Genomic DNA, 21222 nt, shown 5'->3' on the forward strand with positions numbered 1-21222 from the left:
CCGGGCGGCCGCCCCGCCTGACGGGCTCCAGCCCCCGAGCAGGCCCCGGCGAGCGCGGCCCCGACGGCGGCGCGGCCCCGAGGGCTGGGGTGCGGGCGCCCCGGCTCGAGGCCCTTCGGCCGCAAGGGCGCGGGGCCCGCGCGGACGCCGCTGAGGAGAAGCCCCGACCCGCGCGGGGCCGAGGCCGGCGCTCCCGGCGGGTCCACGGCGGGGCCGCGGGCAGGAGGGCGCCCGCGCCGGGACGGGAAGGGCTACCCGGGCCTCGCCGAGCGGGCGCTCCCGGGCCTCCTCGCTCCGCAGGGCGCGAAGTCGCCGCCGCGCTCTGGCCCCGCCCCCGAGCCCCGCCCCGCCCATCGCGCCTCGGGCCCCGCCTCCTGCGGCTCTAACACGGTCAAGCTCCGCCCCCACGGCCAGAGCACCGCCCATGTGCGGAGCCCCGCCTACCCAGCTCAAGCCCCGCCCCTCCCCTTGCTCAGAGCCCCGCCTGCCCAGCCTAAGCCCCGCCCCATGCGCGGAGCCCCGCCCCTCACACCGCCTTTCCGCCCCAGGCCCGCGTCCTCCTGCCCCCCCAAGCCGCAGTCCCGGGATGCGCCCGCCCCGGGCCGCCCCTCTGGAGCGCCAACGCCTCCCGTCTCCCGGGCAACGCCGCGCCCGCCCCCGCCATGGCGCCGGAGGAGCGCGTGGAGGCCGCGCGCCTGCTGCAGAGTTTCGAGCGCCGCTTCCTGGCCGCGCGCGCGCTGAGCTCCTTCCCCTGGCAGGTGGGCGCGGGCGGGCAGGTGGGCGGGCAGGTGGGCAGGCGGGCGCGGGCGGGCAGGCGGGTGGGGACCGGTGGGCGGGCCGGTGGGCGCGGGCGGGGCCGCCCCTCCCTCCTCCGGCCGCGGCTCCTGCGCGGGTCCGGGCCCCGCGCGCGCCGACCGCCTCCCCCCGCCGCCCTCCGGGCCGGGCCTGCGGGGACCGGGGTGTCCAGCCGCTCGCTCTCCACGCGGGGTCGGGGCCCGGGCGGCCCCCGCGCGTTTTCGTGGCTCTTTACAAGCCGCTTCTCCGGCCACCGAGGGGCCGCGCTGCCCGCACGGAAAGCCCCGCCCGGGCCGCGGAGACCCTCGGGGAGCGCGCGGGGGCCGCCCGCGCCGGGCCAGCGTCGCTCAGGACGGAGCCTCAGGGGCCCGGGACCGCGCGGTGGGTGGGCACGGCAGCCCGAGAGAGGGAGGCCGGGGTCCCCCTGCTCCGTGCGGGTCAGGCGCCCGAGCTCCCCGGGCCGCTGCCGCCTCCCGGGTGCTGCTTCCTCGCTCCCGCTCTTTCCTCCCCAAAGCACACTCGGCGTTTCGAGCTCTCCTCTCTGCTCGCAACGGAACTTTACATTTTTTAACCCAAAATGGGAACCTTTCTAACAGCCTCCGCAGGTCCCAGTGTCCACCGCACTGTTCACAAGGAATGAGCAGCCGCGTAGCGCTCAGGCCCGGGCGCACTTAGGCGGGACCAGCACCCAGAGAGGGGCGCGGCCGCGGTCATCTGGGCTTCACCACAAAGGGGTAACCAGAAGAGAGGTGCCGTCTGCAGGAAGGCCGGGCAGCCGCGGGCCCAAGGCTGTGGCACCTGCAGGCAGCCACTGTACCTCCCTGAGCCTTAGTTTTCTGAGTCCTAAAGCTTTGGGCTGTTGCCAGGATGAGGGAGCTCGCGGCAGCTGAGGCTCTTAGTGAGACAGCGAGCGTTACTAGTCCTTATAGCCTCACCCCGAATGTTTGCTGACGGCCTCCATGAGGCAGGACCAGAGGGCCACAGCTCATGTCCCGAGGAGGCCCTGTCCACATGGGCGCGCCAGAGACTAGACAGGACAATGCACACACGGGACAGCACAGGAGAGGCCATGGCTGTAAAGGCAGAACAGACACAACAAAAAACAGCTGCAGACAAGGCACGTCCTGTGTGTCGTTATAGCTAAGACACCACGTGCTGGCGCCCCTGTAATTCCTGATGACCACTTCAGCCACATGGCTTGTCTGTGGCCGACGGGGGCTGCGTAGCCAGAGCTCACACGAACCCAGAGCTTGTCTTGACATTCTTTCTGGGACTCCTCCGGGTGTCACCTGGCACTTCTGAAGGACAGGGGTCCTGCCGCCTGTGTCTGCCACTAACAGTTAGACCCGGGTCGCGGGGAGACATCACTGAGCACTTTGCCAACATGTCCTGTTGCATGTTTAATGTTCCTGTGAAAATGCCCTTGACATTCTTCTCTCTCCTCTCCTCTCTCTCTGAACAGAGCCTGGAAGCAAAATTAAGGGGCTCCTCAGGTTCTGAGCTGCTGCTGGATATTTTGCAGAAGGTAAGGACCCCAGACTCACTGGGCCACATCACCCCTCCTGACTCACCAGGAAGGCACAGCAGATGTCAGTAACTAGTGTCCCGTAGACAGAAACCATTGGGGGGCCTCCCCGGTGGCGCAGCGGTTGAGCGCTGGGTTGCAAAGCTGCCCGCAGCCTCTGCAGCGCAGGTTCGATCCTGGCTACTCCCCGACCACCGGAGGAGGGTCCCGCATGGCGCGCAGACCTCTCCTGCCGCCCGCTGCTCCCCTCAGCAGTGTACTTCGGTCCTTCTGCCTGCTCTGCTCCCCGCTCTGGCTCTGGTGAATTCTCTCACCCTCCTGCGCTTCTGACTGTACCCAGTACTTGTATGAATAACAAATAAATAAATGTTTAAAAAAAAAAGAAAGAAACCATTGGGTCAACCCTGCATTTGGTGTGAGCACCTCCCAGCTCTGGCCCATGAGCTTTCTGAGAGGAATGCGGAACAGGCACAAGAGGGGTGTGGTTTAAATCATCCTCAGTGAGGTGGCAGCTGTGGGAGACCATCTCAAATTTAAGAGCTGTGCAGAGATGTCCTTCATATTTTTAGGGGAAAAAAAATATAGAGGTGAGTCTTGCCCAGTCCTGTCTCTTTAGTTCTGGATTAGGTGGAGCAAATTCTTTCTTTGCAGAGGTGGGATTCCAGGGCCTATCTGGGTGCAAGTAGAAGCTGGACCCTCCAGTGCCCGGCCTGCCTCCACCCACCCCACCCTGGCCATGTGGCTCTCATTCCAATCACATGGCATCCTGGCTCTTAACCCTTTTAAGGGCCATGAACCTTCTGGGTCCAAAACTGTGGACCCTCTGCCGGGAAAAAATGCCTAGGATACATTTTTTTTTTTAAGATTTATCCATTCATGGATACAAGAACCAGGGCACAGGAGGTAAGAGGATCCACAGAGACAGAGCAGGAACAGAACAGGAGGATTGACTGAAATACACTGCTGAGGGGAGCAGCGGGTGAGCCAGGAGAGATCTGCTGTGCCATGTAGGCAGCTTCCCGGCCAGGGATCAAACTCGTGCTTCAGTGGCTGCGGACAGCCCCATAGGCTGCATCCCAACCCCCTGTGCCACCAGGAGGCCCTGCCTAGGATACATTTTGTATACAAATCCAGGAAGGTGATAGACCCCCAGCCAGCAAGACCATCCGGGGTGTCAGAATTCCCAGGGGGAGGGAGTGTGGCAGGAGCTTCTGTCTGGCCCCCAGCGGCAGCCGCAGCGGGAATGGCTTCCAGCACTGCCACGTGGCCCCGACCCGACCCAGAGATATGGAGCTCCTGAAAGCAGCTGATTCTGATTCTCACCCCGACCTTCCCCCAGAGATGGTAGAGCATTCACTGGGGATCATGTTCAGACCTCGCTCCCCACAAGGAAGCTCCAGGGGCTGCAGGAGATTTTGTTGCCCTGGAGTAAAACCATGTCCCCCCAAACAACAGGCTCCAGTGGCCCAGCCCCTCCCCTCTCTCCAGGTCCCACTCCCCACCTCCTGCCGTCGTCACCTTCAGGGCTAAGCTTCAGCACTGGACTTGGGGGGGAGGTCACAAACATCCAGTCTATAGCAGGGTGTCAGCATAACCCCATGTGCGAGCTCCTGCCTGCCGGTGCCGCTGCAGTGGAAACGTGTCTTTAGGAAACAAACCAGATTAAGACTTACTTTCGCTGGTGCATGAGGTCACCTGGCCAGACCTAGTGGGCTGGCTGCCTTTGCTAAGGGGTCAGTGACAGATTTGCTCTTAGGATACCTCGGCCATCTCTCCAGCTAAACTCTGTGTCCTCTGTCGCAGACAGTGAAACATCCTCTGTGCGTGAAACATCCACCGTCCGTGAGATATGCCCGGGCCTTTCTCTCGGAGCTCATCAGAAAGGTCAGTGAAGGGCCTCCCCGGTGGCGCAGCGGTTGAGCGCTGGGTTGCGAAGCTGCCCGCAGCCTCTGCGGCGCCGGTTCGATCCCCAGCTGCTCCCCGGCCACCGGAGGAGGGTCCCACATGGCGCGCAGACCTCTCCTGCCGCCCGCTGCTCCCCTCAGCAGTGTCCTTCGGTCCTTCTGCCTGCTCTGCTCCCCGCTCTGGCTCTGGTGAATTCTCTCACCCTCCCGCGCTTCTGACTGTACCCAGTGCTTGTATAAACAAAACAAACAAACAAATAAATAAATAAAACATGCCTCTATAAAAAATAAAATAAAATAAATTTAAAAAAAAAAAAAAAAAAAGAAAGGTCAGTGAAGAGCCCTGTCCATCTGGTAGCCAAACACCTCCGGAACATGGGGGGCTGTGCAGAGGCAGCTCAACCACCCGCTGTTTTGGTGGGACCCAGGTCCATCCTGGGCGCGCTACCCCTCTACAAATCCCCAGTGGCCGGGGCCTCTCCAGTGAGAGTGCAGAGGTCAGGGCCTTCTTTCTCCCTCCGCCTCCAGGGCTCCCTAGCAGTGCTGCACCTCCTCTGTGGTCACAGCTTCCCGGGAAGCTCCCAGTCACCAGGCAGCCCCTGGTGCTAAAAACCCCACCTCCTCCTGTCCTGCCAGCCAGTGGGTGACAGGTTCCTGCTGCTGCCCATCTCCCACTGGCCACACAGTCCCCTTCAGGGGTAGCAGGTCTTTTTTTTTTTTTTTTAAGATTTATTTATCCGTGCATACAAGAGCAGGAGGTGAGAGGATTCACCAGAGACAGAGTAGGGTGCAGAACAGGCAGATCGACTGAAATCCACTGCTGAGGGGAGCAGCGGGGAGAAGGAGGGGTCTGCTGCACCTTGTGGGTAGCTCTCTGGCTGGGAATTGAACTGCTGCAGTGGCTACAGATAGCTTCATAGTGCTGAGACTTAATCCCTTGCGCCAACAGAGAGGCCCCCCCCTTGCAGTACTTTTGAAACTAGTTCCCCTTCTTGTCTCACCCAGTGAATCCCCTGGTCTGGCCTCTTTTCCTGTTGTACACACTGTTTTAAGGATGAGCCCAGATTTGCTGCTTCCACATCAGAGGGGGCATCACAGAGGCCATTCCTCAGTGGACAGTCGCACATCTTCCTGGACAGGCCCCTAACGCACTGAACGATCCCTGCTTCCCCACAGCCCCCAGTTCTCCCCAGCATGGCATGTGCAGCAGCACCCCCCACACCTCCGAGAGGGTGCTACTCTGGTGAGCCACACCCTCCATGTGGGTGCCCATCCTGGCCCTGTGCCTGGGCCACCTCAAAACCCCGCGTGTTCTGTCCGTCTCCGGCATCCTGACAAGCTCTGAACCCATCACACACCTTTCCACTGCCCTCCCCCGGGCCCCAGTGAGTGAACTGTTCAGAAGACAGGGGGCCCTTCTGAGCCAGCCACCCCTCCTCCCATCCACGTTGAGTGAAGACCCTCATCCATTTTTACAAGACAGAGAGCAAACAGGTGGAGCCTTTGTTTGATGCCTGAGGCTCAAACATCTCGCTGAAGTTCTCGCCTCTGCCTGCCCCGCAGCATGAGGCTGTTCCCACAGAGCCTTTGGATGAGCTGTACGAGGCATTGGCGGAGGTCCTGAGGGCCAAGGAGACCACCCAGTGCCACCGCAGCTACCTGCTGGTAAGACATGCCCACACCCCACAGTTTACTGGGCCCCTCGGCCTCACACAGCCCAGTGCTGTCTCAGCAACTCTGGTGTCCTCACCTGCACATCAGGCGGAAGCGCCTGTCCTGGGCTGGGGTGAGAGTAGGGGTGCACGCTAGCTGCGCAACAGGGACCTGGCCTTCCATCCCCCAGAGATGCCTCTCGGGGGCCTGAGCCGCCATCCCACCCACCTGGACAGGTCTCGTGGCCCGTCTGCCCTTCCCTCTCCATGCCCCACAGATCCAGTCTGCTCACCACAGCCAGCGGGTCCTGGGTCTTTTGTTTGTTTTTAACCTCTTCTGACGAGATAGAACTTCGAGCCAGGCGGCCATGCAAAAGAAACAGTACAGGGCGGCGAAGGGCGGGCCCTCAGCAGCCCCCACCAGGCCCCCATTGGCCATCCCCAGGGTGTGAGACATCTCTCCAGCCAGCGTGGTTGTCTGCTGTTCATTCTCTGGAAGGTCCTTTAATAAGACCGTCCCTGAGTTCTGGCAGAGCCGCCTGTGCTGGAACCCGACCTCACATCCCACCTCAAGTCCCTCGATACGCGCGCCGTCCTCTTTAGCATAAAGCACTGCTGTGGAAATGCCTGCTGGGCATCTCGACTCTGTCCCTCTGTGTCATGTGGCATTTTCTCTTAGATGGTCAGAGGGGTTCTGTGAGGTCCAGTATTTTATTAGACGGCATCTCGAGGTTCATGGGTGTGGGCCACTAGTCACCTTGTGTGTTCATTCTGGTCTGCCTCCCCTACCGGCCTGTCCTAGGGCTGAGACTGAGGTCACCTAGTGGCAGCCGGACTCCAGACCCCCTGGATGCTCAGGGAAGTGTGTGGAGGAACACATCCCAGGGATCCCGGAGCCCCACCCCCAGGGATTGCCTGTTGGACGTGCCGTTCTCAGCAGCCCCGGGTCCAAGAACGCGTTTCAGGGCTGCTGTCCCAGCGCTGCCAGGCAGGAAATTTCCAGCCCCAGACATCAGGCTGAACTCAGGAAGGGCCCCCAGGGAGATATTGCACACTGAGCTAGGATCCCCAAAAGCTGTGACTTTTGGTGGTGGTTGACAATGACAGAGTCACAGGAAGCTGCAGAAGCAGAACCCAGAGGTCCCCGGTGCCTTCCCCCAGATCCCCTGAAGGAAACAGCCGAGGTGACAGCCAGACTTGTGGTGGCCAGGGCATGAGGTCCCACGTCATTTATCACACACATGCATCTGCGCAGGCAGCTCCCCAATCAAGACACGGAACTATCTGTCATCGCAAAGTGCTCCCCCAGGCCACTGCTCTGTGGTCACTCCACCCCGCCCCCAACATCCTGGCCCCCCCGACCTGCTGTTTCTCATGCCATTGTTGTGAGAATGTTGGGCAGATGCCCCTCTGAGATTGACTTTTTGGCTCAACATAACACCCTTGGGTCCATCCAGATTGGGTGTGATCGTTGGTTCGTTCCTTTTTGTTGCTGCGTAGTATTCCCTGGCATGGGTCGTGTTTGGCCAGCCTCTGGCTGTGATTTTTTTAATTGAATTAATTCTCCCTGTCTCTGTCCAGCCCTCTGGGGACTCGGTCACCCTCTCGGAAAGCACCGCCATTGTGTCCCACGGCACGACAGGTCTGGTCACGTGGAATGCTGCCCTCTACCTCGCGGAATGGGCCATAGAGAACCCGGCAGCCTTTGCTCACAGGTGACCTCAGGGCAGGGCACCACAGGGGGTGGGACGTGCCCCTCAGTTAGGGTCACTGGTCCCCTTCTCGCACCCAGGACTGTCTTAGAGCTGGGCAGTGGGGCAGGCCTCACAGGCCTGGCCATTTGCAAGACGTGCCATCCCAGCGCCTACATCTTCAGCGACTGTCACAGCCGTGTCCTCGAGCAGCTCCAAGGGAATGTCCTTCTCAATGGCCTCTCGTTGGAACCAGAGGTCACCATCCCTGAGCAGCACGCAGGACACCCAGAGAGCCCCCGGGTGACAGTTGCCCAGCTGGACTGGGACGTTGTGACCGGCCCTGAGCTCGCTGCCTTCCAACCAGATGTCGTCATCGCGGCAGGTGCTGCGGGCAGAGACGGGAGTGTGGGCTTCTGGAAAGGCTCCTGTTACAAAGGCGTCATGGGACAGCTGGGCCTGCCCCTGGTAGCCAGGCCACAGCTAGCGGAAGGACTTCATGTCCCTCTCCGGCAGCCTGAGGGACACGTTGAGGTTGCCACCCAGAACCTAAAGGAAGTGGCCAGATCAACCCCAAGATCTGGCACCTGCCCCACCCCCGCCACACCTGCCCTTTCACCCCCAGGTGTCCAATAAGGCCGCCCCTCAGTCTCAGACGTGGGGCAGAGACAGCCGTGCAACCTGGCGTTTCCAGGGCCACAGGCCATGGCTCACTCCCCTTTCCCATGTATGTCAGGGGGGCCCACCCAGGCCAGGCTGAGGGTCAGGCCAAGCTTGGATGGAGTAGGGGGAGGAGCCCAGAGCCCCACCTCTGCCCGTCTGTACTCCTGTCCACTCTACATGTCTGTATTGTCATGTCTCTCCTGTCTACATGGCCCTGTGGCCATAGGGTCCCCTTGCACATCTGTGTCCTAAGACCACACCCTGCTGTCCTTGAGAGAAGGGTCATTTGGCAAACAGGCCTCTCATCCTCCTCCAAGCTCGCTAGTCTCCTCTGCAGGCACAGCCTCTGGCCCTAGCACCCACAGCCCTGAGCCCTGCCTGGGGTTCTGGATCCCAGAGGGAGTCCTCTCCGGTGACCTGGCGTTTCTGTCACAGATGTGCTGTATTGCCCGGAAACTGTCCTCTCCCTGGTCACTGCCCTGCAGAGACTCTCCGTGTGCCGGGCGGGCCTGGAGGTACTTGATGCCTACATCGCCTTTACTGTCCGCAACCCAGAGACATGCCAGCTGTTTACCACCCAGCTAGGTGAGCCGGGCTGCCCAGGCGGCAGGCCCACATGCTGCCCCGCGGGGGGGGCAGAGAAGGACCTGGGAGTAGGCATTTCAGGTGGAGAGAGCCAAGCAACAGGTGCTGGCGGGGGAATCCTACTGTGATACCTGGGGGCCAAGGCTGCTGCCCTACTGTGTTTATAGTAGGTTGTGAGTGCCTTTGGGCCTCATTGTCCTTGTCTTGACACTGAGGGGCCAATGCCAGCAGGGTCAGGACAGACCTGTGCTCCCACCGCCTTTTCAGAGAGCCGGGCCAGCTGTGCTGTGTGGCTCGGGAGAAGGCAGGCTTTCGGGTGCTGGGGTGAAAAACATCTACAGTATATTTTGAGTGAAAATAGCAAACTGTCAAACACTATAGATGCTTTAAGTCCATTTTTATTTTTAAAAAACATCTTCACATTACTCTCCATATGAGGAAACTGGAGTATACACCCATTAACAGTGTTACACATGGGTGACAGGATCTTAGACACCCCACACCTTCACATCATGATTCTTATACACTTTCCATTAGTAAAAACCTGGGACAAAGTCCTGTGCTCACGAGTGCAACCGTGAGTGCTTGAGCAGACTCAGGCTTAGGCTGGTGATGGGGTGGAGGCGGCAGCAGAGCGGGAACAAGGGCCATGACCCTCTTAAGCACAGGCCCCGGGGTAGAGGCAGCAAACCTGGCTGCCATGACTGTTTTGAACCGCTGCTCCTGGTCTGCCCCTGGGGGCCAATGCTAGACGGGGCCTGGAGTCAGTGACACAGCAAACCAGCTTGCCCAGGCCGCAGCAGGGTGGTGTCCTCAGTGTTTGCTCCGTTTCAGGCCAAGCTGGGATCCCATGGGAAGCAGTGCCTCCTCATGACCAGAAACTGTTTCCCTACGAAGAGCATTCCGAGATGGGGATTCTGAGGCTCATGCTCTAGGCAAACCAGCATTCTGGAAGACGTGTGTGAAATTAACTCACTATCCTAGAAAGGATTTTTATAGGGGAAAGGTGATGGGACTTTCACTGGACTCAAATGCATGAGGAATGTTAAGTTCCGAATCAGGAGCCACAAACTACTCTAATAAAACCACCGGTTCGAGTCTGTGAGTGCCTCTTTTTGCCAGCAATTTTGGGTTTTTTGTTTTTGCGTAGAACTGGGGTACAGGCCAGAGGTGTGGGGGGTTGAGAGGATTCACCAGAGACAGTGGGGAGCAGAACAGACGGATCCACTGAAATTAGGGCCTCCTCTCTTTTCTTCTGTTCTCAGAGCCTCTTCGTTCCCCCAGTTCATTCCTTTCTCTTTCCTTTGCTCTTCTACACTGCTGAGGGGAGCAGCCGGGAGACAGGAGAGGTCTGCTGCGCCATGTGGGTAGCTCCCTGGCCAGGGATTAAACTCAGGCCACAGCAGTGACAGCGCTGAGACTTAACCCCTAGGCCACCGGGGAGGCCCTAATTTTGTTTCTTAAGCAAACGACCATCTATCAGAAATGGAAATTTTGGCTCAGAGGTAAGCATCTTACTTGGGCAAATAAACAAAAACAAACTATGTATGTGTGTGCGCATCTCAAGTGCATTCCCTCCTGGATACAGGCGGCCCCCCTCACGGCGCCAGCTGTGGGGCAGTGTTCGAGGAGAATCGAGTTTTGGGGCACCGCAGGGCAGATGCCTGCAAAGGGGACACCTGGAGACAGAGCTGTGTGAAGACACCACGAGCAAAGAAAAGAGAAGGAATGAACTGGGGGAACGAAGAGGCTCTGAGAACAGAAGAAAAGAGAGGAGTGATTCAGAGGCTCCTAAGAGGGAACTAGGCTGACCCAGCTTCCGGCCACGGAGCCACCCCCAGGCCCACCCTTCCACAGCTGCCTCCCAACGCGGGCCTGCGTCCTTCCAGCTGCGGCCACTGGGTGGCGCTGCTCCCCCGTGTTTGGCCAGGGACTGGGCTGCTGCTGGGAGAAGCGGGAGGAGGCAGGAAGGGCGTGGGGGCCTCCACCACTGTCCAGCAGGAAGGTCAGCGCTTTCAGGCATTGGTCTGGGGTCACGTGTCCACAATCAGGGGGAGCACTGTGCGCTTCCAGCTCTCGTCCCAACCGAGCTGCTCTGACTCATGCAGGTTCCTCCGGAACTGGTTTAGTTTGCCAGAAGGATCGGGAAAATTTGTGAAAAGCATCTAGAAGAAAAATAAGCGGAACTGACGTCCTCTCACCAACACTTCCCATCCAACCCAGGTCCCACCTGGGAGCCATCCCTCCTTCCCAGGGTCCTGGCCTGCCCGCCCCAAACACCCCAGCCAGGCCAGGGACGCTTCAGAAACGCCCACACATGACAGCATTTTAGGGGCCACCACTGTGTCTTTCTGCGGGGCTTCCCCCTGGCTAGCCCAGCTGCCACTCAGCCTGGTGAACTGCTCAAACACAGCTCTGAGTCCCAAGCCCTGCCCCACAAGCCACTCCATCCCTCCTGGGCATGAGCCACACACCCCCACTCCTGCTCTGTTACCTGACAGTACTCACCAGCCACACCCCACTAGCCATACTCTGTGCCTGCAGCTGCCACCTTGACACCCACCCATAGCCCACCCCCACCCATAGCCTCCGCCCAGCCCACAGGCTGGGAACCAGGCACACCTGGGTGCTCGCCTCTTTGCTGAACTCAGGTGCAAGCTATGGTCTGTGGCCAACCCCAGCCTTCCACCAGGCTTTGTAAATAAAGTTTTATTGGAACACAGCCACACAACGTGGATGCTTCACCACAGGACTGAGAAGTTCCAACAAAGACAGTGTGGCAAAGCCAGAAATATTGGGCCTACCTGGTGGCACAAGGGGTTAAGCACCGCACTATGAAGCAATCCGCAGCCTCTGCTGCATGAGTTCAATCCCCTGCCTGCCAGGGAGCAACCCACATGGCGCAGCAGACCTCTCCTGACTCGCCCACTGCTCCCCTCAGCAGTGTATTTCAGGCAATCTGCCTGTTCTGTTCCCCACTCTGTCTCTGGTGAATCCTCTCACCCCCTGTATCTCTGGCCTGTACCCCAGTTCTTGTATACATAAATAAATAAATCTTTAAAAAAAAAAAAAAAGCCAGAAATATTTTCTATCTGGGCTTTTCCAGAAGGTTTGCCGACCCTCGGTATCAATATAGAGAATGACAACACATTCCTCATTGTAGTAAGAAATCAGCACCCTCTGAAGACTCCCACCCCACCTCACGTCTTGGGTCCAATCGCTCCCTAAATGGTGCCCATGGCTGCCTGGCCCCAGCCTCCTGTGTGGTGTCAGCGCCATAAACCCAAAGGTAAATGAGGCCCAAGGCCCCCAGCCCGAGGCCCATCCTCAGAGGCCAAAGTTTTCCCTCCAGACCCACCAAGTCCCACTGGCTGCAGGAACAAGGCACTGGGAGTCGTGGCTCAGTGACCAGCGACGGGCAGATGCACTACCTGCAGCTGAGCTGCCAGCTCCTCCATGTCTGTGAAGACTAGGCCATTCTCCTCGTGTTTCACCAGCTCGTGCAAGCTGCAGAGAATCCAGGGAGGCTGAGAGTTGTCTAGGGAAGGAACCAGAAGCCCCCCTACCTCCACCCCACCCACAGGCCACCCTGGGGTCAGGAACAGTCAAGTCTAATATCAGCGAGTCTGGGAGATTTGGCATCTGAACAGAGAAAGACCCGGAAGGACACTTGTGGGAAATCAGGCCAATTCCAGGACGGAAGGGCAGTAAAAGAATTTGGACCTTTAGTGCCATCTGCTCCTTTCTGTGAGAACATGCTCAGCGAGGTGTTTTTATTTGCCCAGCGAAGAACAAGGTGAAAGGTCACCCACTGCGGGCGGCTCTGCACACTGAAGGGCCAGGGGCAGAGCCTGGCTGTCCCATGGGCCAGGCGCCCCCCATTCCCACTCAGCCAGCTCAGCCAGGGGCAAGACACCTGCTTCTCGAGCTTCTCCTAACACGGCCCTCTCCACACGGGCCCACGGCGCATACGTGGAGAAAGAGTTATGCTCATTTAGCTGCTTCAAACACAAGTGAGCAAACTCAGATGGGGAGAAATAAAACTGTGTAAAGTATGGGCAATCCCAGCCGCCCTTCGATCCCGGAACACGGCCCCAAGAGGAGCTTCCTGACTGCATGAGAATCTACACAGAAGGCAGCCTCGCCCACCCAGCCTGCTCTCCACCCTGGCCCGGCCCGGACACCTGCGTCAGCGGGGCGCTTTTTGGGGAGCCCTGACAGGAAGACCCGGCTACGCTCCTACCAGCGGAAGCGGACGGCGCACACGGGCAGGCAGCAGCCAAACATGTCCACCACCTTCATGGGCAGGTCCAGGCCGCTGGAGGACTTGTGCAGACACACGCCCAGGTCCGCCGAGCCTGCAAGGCAGGGGGCGCTGTGACCACAAACCCTGCAGGTCTGGGAGGGCGTGGGAAGTGGAAACGTGCCCAACGCCACCTACCATGGGCTGGCCTCGCACCCCTATTTTTATTTCAATGGACTCACTTTTTCAACTTAACCACAGTAAAATGTTTACAGTCTGGACCTTTCCAGAAAAAGACTGTGGCACACCCCACATCAACTTTTAAGTCCCCTTCCTGCAAGCCTCTTGGGGACCCCCTTACCTAGAAGCAGGGGGTAGTCCTCCGCCTCCAGCCACGGGGTGCAGACCTGGATGTGCCGGAAATGCTTCTGGCTGATGAGGCGGCTATAGAATTCCTTCAGGGGCCCTTTGCCTGGCAGAGAAATTCAAAGTCCCGCCAAGGGCCCACCTCTGTCCCCGCCCCACAGCCCCAGGCCTAGAGGTCCCTCAAGGCCCAAGCACAGGGCATACGGGCAGCTCCCATCAGGCTTCCGCCAGGGCCCCGTCCACAAAGGATCCCTGATCCCTGAACATCCCCCAATCCTGGCGTAGGGACCTCAGGCTGGGAACACTCAGGACACTCTGGCAAACACAGGGTGCCGACCCCAAACAGTTCTGCACATGGACAGGCCCCCAGGTGCCTGGCGTGGGGTTGGGCTCCTGGCCGCCCCGGGGTACCCAGGGCCAGGACCCACCCCGACCTCAGCTCTTCCTGCCTCTGGGCCACTGTGGGAGAGACTTCACAGGGGACCATGGCCTCTTCCACTTAAGATAAAAATACACTTGGAAACACCAAGGCAGAAAGCTCAGTCTCACTGACTGGGCTACTGACTCAATGCCCTGCCGAGGCCTCCTAAGCCTGGTTCCCCATCAAGAGGGTGTAGAAAAGCCGACGTCAGGAGCACCTGAGCATGGCACCTGAGTGTGCAAGGCCCACAGCCCACAGAGCCACTCAACATGGAGCATGGACGAGCCAGGTGGTACCTGTTATCACACAGACCAGGGAAGGCAGGCGCGCTCCCTCCAGGACCAGCTGCTCAAACTCTGCATTTACAAAAATAAACCCAATAGTAACCAGAAGCAACCGGTCAGGTGAGTGATGGGTGGGAGAGGGGTGCTGTTGCCAGCTACAGCTAGGGACCCCCACCGCACTCCCAGGCAACTCTTCAGATCTAGGGCCTGGTCACTCGGTGACCCTAATGGGGACTCAGAACCATCAACCCCACCACCAGTGTCCTCCAGCTGGCCGGCCACGTGGCCCTGGGGCAGGAACACTGCAGAGGACCCAGGCAAGGCCCACAGCACCTCACAGCTCAATGGGTGCCCCCCACAAGCCCTCCCATCACAGCCACACACCTACTTTCTAACGCTCCCAGCAGGATGGAGAAGTCCTCATCCTCTACAGGAAGAGAGTGGAGTGTCAGGGCAATTTCCAGGCTCCCCTCCCTCCAGCCCAGTGCCCTTCCCTTTCCCGGGATGCACACCCCCCCTTCCCCCTGAACTGGCATGGGGTGAGGAGAGCACAGCCATTAGGTGCCCCTGTGCCGGGCGGGTTCTGACACCTGTCCAGCTCGTGCTGCTGACCAACAGCGCTGGCCGCCCCCCAAATCTCGTCACCAGCCCGCTCTGCACTGCCCGCTCCGTGAAGGCCGACCTCTCCACACCAGGATCCGAAGGCTCAGTGCTGAAGGGGCAGAAACAGAGCTGTGAGATGCCACACGCAGGCCTGTGGACCCCGGGTAGCAGGTCCCCAGAGGTCAAGGGGCAGCCACATCAGAGCCACGGAGCTGACCCGACCACCCAAAGCCGGCAGTCGGGTCCTGGTGTTAACAGCCTCGGTTGGGTGTGGAGGCCACAGTGATGAGGTAGAGGAGAGGCTGGGATGCAGTAAGGAAGCAGGGTGGTGGCAGGGAGAGGCAGCAACAGCAGAGAACACAAAAGGCAGCTGAAGACAGGAGGCCTACCGGGCCCTGAACGCAGGGTAGGTGTGGCCCAGCTTCATGAAGAGCTGGTGTTGCCGGGGCAAGGGCGTCTCTTTAAAGAAAGATGCCGGCCTGTCGTGGACGGTCACAGCTCTGCAATGAGATCATTGGTGGGGAGGGGTAGGGCAGGGGAGGGCCAAGGAGGAGGAGACCCAGGAGCATCCAGAAAGAGAAGGGCATTTGTGGGAGCCAAGTCTCAGAGTGAGACAATAAAATGCTTTAGAACCCCTGGGACCTCCAGACACCTCACCAATGGGACCGCGCAGCTTCACCTCCCCGTGCCCCATGGATGTATACCTGATGCCCCAATTCTCTGCCAGGTCCTCCCGCATGGCATTGGTCACACACAGGTTCAGGTGGGACAGGCGCCCGCAGAGCTTCTCATACCTGAAAAGATGTGTGGCTGGTCAGCCTGGAGCCTGGGTGGAGAGAGCACCCCCCCCCGCCCAACAACTATGTGGATCCCCCTGCCCATGTGAAGGGGCTGCAGGGCCAGGGTTTCCCAGAGCCTGCACCACCTGAGTTCTGCCTGGAAGCGCCCCTTCCACCAAAGCCCATGGCCTCTCAGTGTAACTACAGTTACTCTGATGTACTACAGTGTATCCCTGCAGGGGAAATCCAGCCTCTCGCTATAGAAAGAAGCTCAAGAAAGGCCTAGTCATGAAGTCAGAGCTGCTCGGCAGAAGCCGTGGGGCCAGGCCTGCTTACCACAGTTCAAAGGGAGCTTAGCAAAGGTTAGACACAAGTTAGTGGCAATTAGCCCTGTGGACAGGGCAGAACAGAAGCAACATGGAAAGGGAAGCAGTCGCTCAAGGCCACATCTGTGCCGGGGACCAGGGTCTGCCCTCACTCTGGATGCAGAGAAAGCCTGAGAGCGGACATCTTTCTTTACAGTGATGCCCTGGGGATCCAAACTGCAACTTCAGGGACCAACAAGCACCCTCTGCTGCTTAGGTCTGTTTCTGTCACTTGTAACCAGCCTTGCCCTTAATCCCACAGGTAACCAACTCCAAGGCCCTTCTTTCTACTACAGTTTTAGGAAAAGCACCTGCACCCTCCTCCCAGGCCCTCACCACTTGGCCAGCAGAACAAGGAGGTGGCTGGGGCCGTGCACCAGCCCCATAATGGAGTAGCCATAGTTGTGCCAGTCGATGACGAGCTTGCTCCCACAGAGGCAGCCCACAAACCAGCAGACGGCAATGGCAGGCAGGCCCGGGGGGTTCTGGGAAAAAGAGGCTTGAATGAGAAGGAGGGTACCCAGGCAATCAACAGCTGAGTGAAAATAACTGCAATATTTCATGCAAAGAGTAGGTATGTTTACAGAGCTCTTGGTAACCAATAAGCAGAAGACCCTCCTCCTCACCGGAAAAAGTAGGAAAAAATCATAAAGAAACAAAGTTGGTCAATGAACGTCTTGGATCACTGAAAATTAAGAAGATGAAAAATGGAACAAAGGGTGTAGGTTTTACCTATCACAATGCAAACTCCCAAAGCCCTGATAACAGCTAGTGGTCATGAGAATTTGGGTAAGAGGCATGTCCATCAGGTGGGAGATAATTCTACCCAACCTCACTCAAGGACTGGCCACACATTTGAAAGTGTGTCAGCTATTACCAAGTACTTCCACTCTTAGGAATTTATCCTAAGGAAGAAACTGGACCCATACAAAAGACAGATGTATAATGACATGCTGGGCCATGCTATTTGAAAAAGTAAAGAAGCCAAGAAGAATCTGAGTGTCCACTAAGATGAGATTAAATAAATATATTAGGGTACATCATATATTGGGACAAAGTGGTCAAGGGCCACTATAAGATTTAAAAGTGATAAAGGAAGAGGCTGAGGATCTGACTCCAGACTGACCACCTGGTTCAAATCCCAATTCCAGTGCCACCAGCTCTGTGAGGTTGGGCTGCTGAAAGAACCTCTCCAGGCCTAGATCCAGCTCTACCATGTTGGCAATGCAAGAGCTACTTCTTGGGATTGTTGTGAAGAGTTAAATGAGTCAACACATGTAAAACATTTAGGTAATAAATATAACATAAACTCTAGGGCCGCTCCCCTCGGTGGCACAGTGGGTTGCGCGCCATGCTGTGAAGCTGTCCACAGCCTCTGCAGTGCGGGTTCATTTCCCAGCCAGCCAGGAGCAAATCCACATGGCACAGCAGACCTCTCCTGCCTCGCCCACTACTCCCCTCAGCAGTGTCTTCCATCTGTCTGCCTGTTCTGCTCCCTGCTCTGTCTCTGGTGGGTTCTCTCACCCTCCCGCACCTCTGACTCTACCCCTGTTCTTGTATAAATAAATAAATCTTAAAAAAAAAAAAAAAAAAAAAAAACTATGGGTACAAATATCACGAAAAAATATCATGGATGTGTACCTTAAACAGAAGGAACACAGCCCATAATCTCCTATTCATGCTATTAAGTTTATATATACACATGAAGTAATGCCCAAATTACTTATCAATTTGTGCATTTTTAAAGGGGGGAGGGGAGTTGCATATACCTGGAGAAAAATGTAAGCTGCAGGCTCCCTCCACATCAACTTCCACAGCAAGTGCGCTGCCTGAAACACAACTTTGACTCCGTACTGGAAAATTTGAGGTCCAACTGCAAGTCAGAAAACAACCGTCACCACCAAGGAGTTCCTGGCAATTTGTAGATGTGTGCGCACGTGTACGTACACACACACACACACACTCAGAGGAATCTGAAGTTGACTTCATCCTACCTGCAAGTCTCTGAAGTTCTGTCAAACTCACGATCTGAATTCTGTCATTTTGCAGGAGTTCATCGTGGGGTTTGGAGTCTGAAAATAATGTCCCCTTTAATGTCCCAGACAGGGCGAAAATTTAAAGTCAGATGATTCCTCCCACTCAAGTTGAATAGTGGAGAGTGTTGTGGAAAATAAGAATTTTTCAAACCTCTCTCTGTTCCTCAGCATCCAGAACAGAGAATGAGGCCAATCTTTGTCCAGATCCCACCAGACTGTTGACACAGGGAGGGTCTGAGTCCATCCACTATTACTTAACACAAGGGCTGGCACACAGTGGGCACTCAAACTTATCTAGTCTCTGCAGGCAGAATTATCCCACCACACGGAAACTCCAGGAAGTCCCACACCTTGGGATAGCAGACTCCAAGCAGGGACCACAGGTAAGCAGTGGTCCTCCCATTGTACCCTGATGGGGGGTTGATGGCAACACGGAGGTGGAGGGAGGAGCTGTCACCCTGCCCCTGCACACTAAAGGGGAAAGTTGAACATGCTGGGCAAATAAAACATCAGCCTGCAGAGCTCTGCATTACAGGTGAGGAGTGGACAGGAGACACATGTCGCCAGTATGTTTACCCCAACAGAGGATGTGGTTACCAGCACAGGCCCTGGGGTCACAGGCACCTGAGTTCAGTTCGTCTTTCCACTTACTGGGAGGATTATGTGAGACTCTGCCAAGAGCAACTTGACTTTGCACAGTACCGGCATTAGGCCAGCGCTTCATCAACGCAGGCCATTTAGAGACCCACAGAGTAGCACCCACAGACAGCACCTGGTAACAGCTGTCCAGGCCATAATCTGGTTGCCCCAATCCAACCTCGGAGAGCTGCCTGACGTGGGGTTAAGGAAAGGGGTGCCGCCGTCCCGGCCCCTCTAGGGCGATCAAAGCCGAGGGTCAATGGCTGAGCAAGCCATTCCCCCTCCCAGACCCTCGAAGCACTCACTGCAGAACCCCAGTAGGGACACGGAGAAGCCGCGCTTGGCCAATGACAGCGCGTGATACTGCATGCGGGGGCTGCGGCCCACGTCGCCGAGCACCACGACCAGCACGTGCCGGGCTGCGCGCCCCCGCCGCCAGCGCTTCCACACGACCAGCAGCAGCGGCGGTAGGGACACACACAGAGCGAGCAGGGCCGCGCAGGACGCCGCCATCTTGGCGGGCCGGTCTCGGTCACGTGACGGCGCTCCCGCGGGCAGGCGCCCTGTGCGCAGGCTCAGACCGAGTGTCCGCGGAGGGCGGGGCGGGGGCCAGGGTGTGGGCGTGGTCACGATATGGGGCGGGGCCAGGGGGCGGTGGGCGGGGGCAGGGGGCGGTGGGCGGGGGCAGGGGGCGGTGGGCGGGGGCAGGGGGCGGTGGGCGGGGGCAGGGGGCGGTGGGCGGGGGCAGGGGGCGGTGGGCGGGGGCAGGGGGCGGTGGGCGGGGCCAGGGCGGGACTGGGCTGCTCTTAACTGAGATCCCGCAGAACCTGAGGAGCCCCTGGGGTGTAAGAATGAGTAGGGGCCTCCCTGGTGGCGCAAGGGGTCAAGCAACGCACCATGACCCTCCTGGCGCAGCAGAACTCTCCTGTCCCCCCGCTGCTCCCCTCAGCAGTGCACTTAGTCAGTCTGCCTGTTCTGCTCCCCACTCTGTCTCTGGTGAATTCTCTCACCCCCACCCCCACCCCCGCATCCCTGGCCTGTACCCCAGCTCTTATATGCAAAATAGATAAATCTTTAAAAAATAAAAATGGGTAGAGCTTAGGTAAAGTTGTCATGGGGTGAGGGAGGGGGGAACTCGTAACCTTTATTTTTTAAGTTGTGATATAATTTCAAAACAGTGAAACATCTAGCCAAGAAGCAATTAGATGCCACAGTGTGTAGTGTTTATGTTTATATGAAATTAAGACTTATCTCTGCTGGCGGAAGTCGGGGGGAGTGGCCTTTCTTGGCGGCTTGGGGAGTCGGGGGGCCTTTAGAGAGCTGGGAGGGGCTGCTCGTCACGCTCTGGTTTTGATCTGGGGTCTAATGACCTAAGTGTGTTCACTGGGGAAAATTGACCCAGCAGCAAACTTATTCTCAGAATGCATGCTGTGCAGCAAAAGAAAAAAAATATTTAAAAGAAAAAGAATGATTCTCAGTATTCAGCATGCAGGGCGGTTTCCCACGCCCTCCCTTTTCACCTTCTCAAGTAGCCCCACAAACATAGTGAGTGTGTGTCCATGCCGCAGCCTTGAACTTTTAAAAGCCTCCCTTGCTGAGGAGCAGGGTTGCAGGCTGGTGCAGCCAGGCCCACCAGTGATACCCAACACAGGCCTCAGTATCCCTCAGCCAATAAAAGGAAACAGTTTGAGAAGGAAAGTAGTTTAATTTGTTGACAAACTGAGGAAGGCAGCAGACTGGGGTCTGAAAGACCCGTCCCGCTCTTTGGCAGAGAGCAGGGATATTTATACAAAGGGGAGAAAAGAGGGAGATGGGCAAGGGTCTGCAAAGGGGAGGGGGAAAGGCTTGGCAAGTCCTTTTGATGCAGGCGAGGGAGATTTCTGAGATTCTGAGACTTCGGTGGGTGCCAGCTTGCTTTGTTAAGAACTGCTGTTTACCTCCCTTTTCCTCGAATGCAAGAAGAAAAACCTGCTACATGCTACAGATAGGGATGCTTCTCTGATGGGGCAGGAAGCGAGACCTGTCCTGTTTCACTGCGTCACCAGCCTCCCCTTGGAAGTTGCCCTGGAGCCCTCGGGCACAGCCACCATCATCCTCCAGCTCCCTTACCTCCTCCCTTAGTAAGAGCCCGGACAGGGCAGTGTCACGCTGATGTGGTCCCATGACCCTAGCTCAGCATTGGGCACGTTTCTCCTCGGCTTCTCCCAGCGGTCCTGTAACTCCCGCTTCTACAGACACGCAGCTCGCATGGTTAGCAAGGATGCAGCAGAGACAGGGCTCTCCACCGCCCCAGCTGAGATAGGTAGAAGGATGAGGACTCATGTACACATGGGCAGCCTCGTTCTTGCTCCAATTCGGAGCGAGTTCCCTGCCTTTAGAGTTGCATGAACCAATAAGTGGGAGGCCAGAGACCCGTGCCCACGCCACCCCCACTCTGTGGTGGGGCCAGATTGCAATCTGGAGTCTCAGCCCCATGCATTCCCTCACCTTAAGCAAGTCCCTCTAGGTCTATTGGCTTTCCTGGCCTGTAAGTTAATGGGGGAACTTCATATCTCAGGGAGCCCCCTCAATCTGATGATCTAAGAGGACCAGGCGCCAGGCTTGTGTCAGACCATGTACTCTCACCCTGAGTGAGCTGTGCCCCCTGTAGGGTAAGGAAAAATGTCCAGCT

General features: G+C 57.8%; 2 protein-coding genes across 3 annotated transcripts; one reads left to right on the top strand and one right to left on the bottom strand.

Moving 5' to 3' along the window:
* The first annotated feature begins 662 nt into the window (after window positions 1–662).
* On the top strand, window positions 663–9954 carry EEF2KMT (eukaryotic elongation factor 2 lysine methyltransferase). Of its 2 annotated transcripts, none has more exons than XM_037507641.2 (8): window positions 663–758; window positions 2258–2320; window positions 4124–4204; window positions 5788–5889; window positions 7458–7591; window positions 7669–7952; window positions 8666–8815; window positions 9650–9954. In XM_037507641.2, exons 1-8 carry the CDS (start codon window positions 663–665, stop codon window positions 9748–9750), a joined length of 1011 nt encoding a protein of 336 aa, XP_037363538.1. In that variant the 3' UTR covers window positions 9751–9954. The 2 variants fall into 2 exon arrangements, with proteins under 2 accessions (XP_037363538.1, XP_037363537.1); XM_037507640.2 differs by lacking the exon at window positions 663–758 and adding an exon at window positions 1540–1912 and having other exon boundaries at window positions 9650–9953.
* ALG1 (ALG1 chitobiosyldiphosphodolichol beta-mannosyltransferase) lies at window positions 9202–19064 on the bottom strand. The gene is made up of 13 exons (XM_037507642.2): window positions 18857–19064; window positions 17871–17948; window positions 17646–17749; window positions 16213–16361; window positions 15437–15526; window positions 15122–15232; window positions 14720–14841; window positions 14518–14556; window positions 14142–14201; window positions 13420–13530; window positions 13059–13173; window positions 12247–12322; window positions 9202–10980 (listed from the first exon to the last, which is right to left on the bottom strand). The coding sequence occupies exons 1-13, from the start codon at window positions 19062–19064 to the stop codon at window positions 10849–10851; spliced, it is 1395 nt and encodes a 464-aa protein (XP_037363539.1). The 3' UTR covers window positions 9202–10848.
* Window positions 19065–21222: the final 2158 nt, after the last annotated feature.

Source organism: Talpa occidentalis, unplaced genomic scaffold (assembly GCF_014898055.3).
Source record: "Talpa occidentalis isolate TD23 unplaced genomic scaffold, MPIMG_talOcc4v2.1 talOcc4.12, whole genome shotgun sequence".
NCBI classification, from domain to species: Eukaryota; Metazoa; Chordata; class Mammalia; order Eulipotyphla; family Talpidae; genus Talpa; species Talpa occidentalis.

Bases quoted from the DNA above. Each gene is read 5' to 3' on its own strand.
- EEF2KMT (XM_037507640.2), top strand. From the start codon at position 1,736: ATGTTTGCTGACGGCCTCCATGAGGCAGGACCAGAGGGCCACAGCTCA. The intron at 7,592-7,668 runs GTGACCTCAGGG...TCTCGCACCCAG, and splicing joins CCGGCAGCCTTTGCTCACAG to GACTGTCTTAGAGCTGGGCA. The intron at 7,953-8,665 runs GTGCTGCGGGCA...TTTCTGTCACAG, and splicing joins AGATGTCGTCATCGCGGCAG to ATGTGCTGTATTGCCCGGAA.
- ALG1 (XM_037507642.2), bottom strand. From the start codon at position 19,064: ATGGCGGCGTCCTGCGCGGCCCTGCTCGCTCTGTGTGTGTCCCTACCG. The intron at 16,362-17,645 runs GTATATGCAACT...TCTTTTTCCCAG, and splicing joins CAGCTTACATTTTTCTCCAG to AACCCCCCGGGCCTGCCTGC. The intron at 13,531-14,141 runs GTACCACCTGGC...TTTCTCTGCCAG, and splicing joins CCTGGTCTGTGTGATAACAG to GCAAAGGGCCCCTGAAGGAA.